The following is a 5,565-nucleotide window of genomic DNA, read 5'->3' as shown; positions in this document are numbered from 1 at the left end:
TATCCTTTGATTGAGCCATTGGATTTCTTATCTAAAGATTGTTTGCTTATCAAAACGGCTTAAATAGATAAATACGATTTTATCTTATTTCAGTAGTTGCCAGGTTCTGTGTAAGCTGTATCTAGCTAGTTAAAATTTACTGCAAAGCCATTTTATTGCGATATTTTTCAGAAAGTAACTCAGTTAATGTATTTTACAACGATATGATATCGTTGATAGTAACAATTTAGATACAAAAAAATTTTTTGAGATTAAAATGGACAAATAGAAAATTTAAAATACACACAGACATACATTACAAAAAAAAAGAGTATTCATAATATTAATTTTGATTAAAGAGAACATTTAAACTAAAAAAAAAAATTGATCTTCTGTATAATGAAGTAAATTATAAATACCAGCGTCAGGGCAAATAGGTTAATGATAAATTTATTACGACAGTTATTATTTGTATATTTATAATAATGAAGATATTATGTTAATATAAGACATTGATTTGCAACTATTTCAAATATTACGTCAATGAGATTTATACGTATCGTATGTGAAGCTGGACAAACCATTTTTTCCACTGCAATTTAGGCCAAGAATTTTCATGTTATTGGGAAAGAAGAAAGTAGTAAGTGACACATTCAACTACAGATCAAATTCACCACAAGCTGTGTTACAGGGTGAGACGGTATTTTTGTTATGGTATTGGTACCAACAACTGATCATATCCCGTCAGTAGCAAAATTTATATTTTTGAAGGTTTGACCCCTACATCCTGAGTGGGACAACTACACACTCTACAATACAAAAAAACCTTGTTCCCTAGGTAGATGATGCTTTGATTTTTATAAATAATGCTTAATGTTTCTTACAGTGCCACCGATGGACTAGTGGTGACTACTCATCAGGTGGCCAATTTAGCCGTCCTGATCATGGTTAAGTCTAACGAATTAGTTCTAGAATATCATAATTTAAAACGCAAGGCGAGGTAAGTCCATTTGGAAATATTATAATCGCTTTACCGACTTAAATGTTATACTCAGTCATTCACGAAACTCCATTATAATTATCTTCAATATACAAAATAATGACCTTGTCTTGTCTTACATATTTAATTAACGTATATAATAAATAATGCGGCGCTCTTATCCGACAATCATTGAGAAATAACCATTTTCCTATGAAATTTATAGCATCAATTACAATTTTTATTATTAAGCCTATAGCGATGATAAATCGCATAACGTTAATTACTTAAACATTTTCGTATATATCAATTGCTACAATTATTTATGACGTCAACTCGGTATGATCTTCAGATTAGATTTATGAAAGGTTAATTTTTCCTTGAATTATAAGTATATAAATGATAGCCTTTAATTCATTTGAGTGCCTTGTTGGTCTAGAGGATAGTTTATTCGGTCTCGCTCAGCGAAGATGGTTAAGGTATCGCCTCAGTTCTATCTCAGTCTCGAAGCCCGGGACTTGAAAGATAGAATGAGACCCTAAGGCCGTAGACTCATGAGGTAGGGGAGACCGAGGAGGACGGTAACCGGGATAGCCTCGTGCTGATGTACTCACAAGGAGTGTCGGGCGAGATCACCTTCGCCCCCTGAGAGCTCCGCCGAGAAAAAATCGGAGCATACGGATAAAAAGTACCGAGTCTTATGTTTAAGAAATTAAACATAAGACACGGTACTTTTTTTCCGTATGCTCCGATTTTTAGATTAATTTTTAAACAGCTTCTCTAGATTGGCTGCATTAACTGAAATCTGTTAGAAGAACGTCCTAATTTAATTTAATAATCGATAAAATTTTATATAATTTGTTATCATGTCAGTCATTTCTAATCATTTCGATTAACGGATGTATGATACGAGATTTATATTTAACCAATCAAAATTATTGTTATGGCTTGATAAACATTATATTTAGTGATTAGGTAAAAATAAAACTAAGGAAATAAATTATAACCGATTCAACATACTTAAGAAAAATGCAAATACATGGATTATATTAACGAGAAACATTCTGTAGATATTTTGATGTATTTTTTAGAATTTGTTAAATTGTAAAACAAAATTCAAACGAATCTATGTTACTATTTAAAACTTGCAGCGAATCTGTGGTAGAAGTTAATATGAGTCAGTCCATTTTACGAATATCTGAAACCATTCCTACTCATGCCCCTTAATCTAACGATTTAAAAACTATTACTTTGTTCATACAATATTATATTTTGTTTTATTCATAATCATTATTAATATTTTCCCTTAACATATTTAGGTATTTTTTAAATAATCTTTTGTCCTGAGATCAGTTCACAGTATGATTAGATGTTTTAACACGTCATAATAGAAATAACTTCATATTAGAATAAAATGGATCAGCCTTATGGTCACTATCTAGATTTATAACCTAGATAACACTTAGCATAATAGCAGTAACATCAGTGATCGAATACTCAGGGTGAAGTTGGGGATGGCGGAGATTTCACTGATGATGATTGTGGGGATGACAATGTAAAATTTGGGATTGATTCATTAATTTTGATTGAATTTTTATGTAAATTGCCTAGTTCAGCTTCAAAAAGAACATCGTTGATAGCTTTTTTTGCATACAGACGTTGCAAAGGATCAAGTTTTTCCAATATATCAGCCCATTCCAAAACAATGTGATTGGATATTTTCTTAGGTTGGCAAGATTCGTTGCATAGCTTCGGTAAGCTTGGACTTGGAACATCAAGCAATTGTCCTCGACTAGTCCTCTTTTTAACTCTAGAAGATGTTGTTTCTGGAATAATTACTGATGAAAATGACGTTCCAACTTGGGAAATTTCATGTAATCGTTGGCTGTTTTCTTCATCAGGATCGTCTTCATTCTAAAATTAAAAATACATTTAAAATGGCATAGATCAATAAAAAGAGAACTCTGAAAATAAAGATTTTTACAAAGTTGTTTTGGTAAATACTAAGACTCAATCTTAAAATATACATCACCTGCTGGGCCGAAGATTGTCGTTGTTCCAATTTCCTTAAAAAGTTAAGATATGGAAAGTACCATATTTTTGGTCTATATACATCGCTTTCTTTGGCTCCTGGTTGTTGCGATGCGATTATTTTCCGCAGTTCTCTTCGGTAATTAGATCTTATACTGTTAATCTTCTTTTTAACATCCTGTATAGTTGCGACAGGTTTAGTTTTCTTCAAAATTGGCACTAACTTAGCCAAAGCCTTGTTCCTATCGAAGGGAAAAAAGCTATGTACAGTACTGATAAAAAAATTACTATTGTATTAATGATATTAATCATAATATGACAAAACATGTGGCTAATAGGATAATGTATCGATTATTATCGATAGGTACAAAAGGTATAAGAAGGTCAAAATTTAATATTTTTCCACTTAAATCATCATGTTTCACACTGATTAAAATTGAATGTAAAGCTTTTTCTCAAATAAAAGATAAAGTCAACTACACACAATTGAATTTATACGTTCTGTGTAGAAATCAACGAATGCGAACTTCATGGTGTTATTAACTTAACTGCGTTACTGCTGCTTCAAAATATGGATTTATATTTTTTTTTATTAAAATATTAGCGTGATCTAACTATAAATTGAGAATATACGGTTTTTATATTAACAGCAGATGATCCGAGCAGGGCACGGATACTGACTGATGATAAGTCGTCACCTCTGCCCATACACAGCATTAAGAAAATTGTAAATAACTCCTTACATCATGAATCAGTCAAACATGGGTTCTAAATACAACTATTATATGTTTATTTACCGATGCACACGTGCTTTAAAACGGGAGGCAGTATTCCCGATTCAAAGTATTGATTTTTGGCGGTAGTGTGAAGCCATACCATGAGTTGATATTGTACAGTGTGTTCATTTAGTTTCCTTTTGGAATATTTTGTATTTATTTTACAGTAAAATACAATATTCATATGAATAATGTAATATGCATATGTGTGGCCTCAATAAAATCGATCCAATGTTTTCAGCGTGATGCATACACAGATAATGTTCCCACGGTCAATTTTCTACAAATATATTTTATGTACAGGCACGGCCGAGTATGTTTATGTAAATAAAGTTCATACCTTCTGTATTTATTTGTGTAGTGGGGGTTTTTCGTATCCCACAACACTGGAAGGGTTTCAAACGTTAATATAAAATCTTTTTCTGGCTCTAGCGAATTACAATCATCTTCTTGGTCTATTGTAATAAGTTCATCTTCTTGCTCCAGTGGATTAATTTCCTCTTCTAGTTCTGGTGTATCATAATCTACTTCTTGTTTCAGTGAGTAGGATATGAGTGGGGGTGGGGTGTTTGCGCTCACGGGGCGGGATGCGAGGGACGTTACGCTTTCGTCCATCGCCTGCGCTCGCCGCGCGCTGACTGACGGATATTTGAACGAACGCCAGGGAGCCGCTTCACGCACACGAATGATTGATGGTGTATAATTGACATTACCCGCATCACTCACACAAGCTCTCAAACATTGATTGATGCTGCGTGATAGTGATGTAGCAATTATTTTTATTTACTTCAATCGATTTCATTGACTCGTCAATCTGTGTTTTATTTGGTGCCTATTTCACAATTTAAATGTTAAAAACATTCAAAGTGGAACCTAAAATATTATTTATATATAATTTTAAAATTGTAAAATTATTTAAGACGATTGAGTGAAGTATCACTCACAAATTACTACAATTTTATTTCCAAATGTGTTATTTACAAACTTTTAAATACTATAATGAGAACATTAAAAACATTTTTAGTCATCTTCCTTTAATTCCATGAATACTTAAAATATATGAACGCAATTAAATCGGTTTAAAAAAACATAAAAAAGCTAAGTGCTATTAAAATCCATTAATAATGCTGGTCAAGTAAATAAATAACCGCTGACATTTATATATAATAAAAAGTAATTACTTATCATTAATTATTATTAATCAGCGACTATTCTAATCAGTCGAATATTAATTTGATTGTAGTCTGCTCAATAAATGGAACAAAAACAAATATATTATGTCCTAAAGAATCATCAGAAACAAGAAACATCAAAACTACCTCAATTAAGAGATTGAGATGTTAAGTTACGAGTAAGGAAATATTGAAGTTTGACATTTTATCTACATTTGGTGACATGATTAATTAAATCATAATTTTGTATTCAGAAGATACATTGTCGAAATTTATTAATTCACTGTATTAATTAAGTCCCAATAAATCTATGTTCAAGGTTTTTTTCAAAGTTAATTGTGTCCGTTTCTATTTTAATTACACTAAATTAATGTATTTATCTTCATTTTGATATTATTTTGTTTATGTTTATTGTTGGTTTTGGACATAAGATCTAGATATAAAGATACATATACATACATATAGCTCTCGTTTACGGCGGTAGAATGCACCATCGCAAGAAATCACGTGATAAATACATACTATCACACTTATTACATACAAGTCGTATTGGAACATTGTGGTGGAATAAGCTAAAAACTTTATCTTCAAGAGGAAAAGACAGTAAAGTAAACCACTTTACTTTACC

The 5,565-nt window shown here is 31.5% G+C and overlaps 1 protein-coding gene and 1 long non-coding RNA gene across 2 annotated transcripts; one reads left to right on the top strand and one right to left on the bottom strand.

The window, feature by feature from the left end:
* The first annotated feature begins 534 nt into the window (after positions 1 to 534).
* On the top strand, positions 535 to 4,362 carry LOC125065294. The gene is made up of 3 exons (XR_007119611.1): positions 535 to 671; positions 866 to 979; positions 4,306 to 4,362. It is a non-coding gene; the product is annotated as an uncharacterized LOC125065294 (long non-coding RNA).
* LOC125065293 lies at positions 2,280 to 4,386 on the bottom strand. Its single transcript, XM_047672827.1, has 3 exons — positions 4,106 to 4,386; positions 2,991 to 3,231; positions 2,280 to 2,872 (listed from the first exon to the last, which is right to left on the bottom strand). Exons 1-3 carry the CDS (start codon positions 4,378 to 4,380, stop codon positions 2,456 to 2,458), a joined length of 933 nt encoding a protein of 310 aa, XP_047528783.1. The 5' UTR covers positions 4,381 to 4,386; the 3' UTR covers positions 2,280 to 2,455.
* Positions 4,387 to 5,565: the final 1,179 nt, after the last annotated feature.

This window comes from Vanessa atalanta, chromosome 7 (assembly GCF_905147765.1).
Source record: "Vanessa atalanta chromosome 7, ilVanAtal1.2, whole genome shotgun sequence".
Taxonomy (NCBI): Eukaryota; Metazoa; Arthropoda; class Insecta; order Lepidoptera; family Nymphalidae; genus Vanessa; species Vanessa atalanta.
This window is presented reverse-complemented; position numbering and strand designations above follow the sequence as displayed.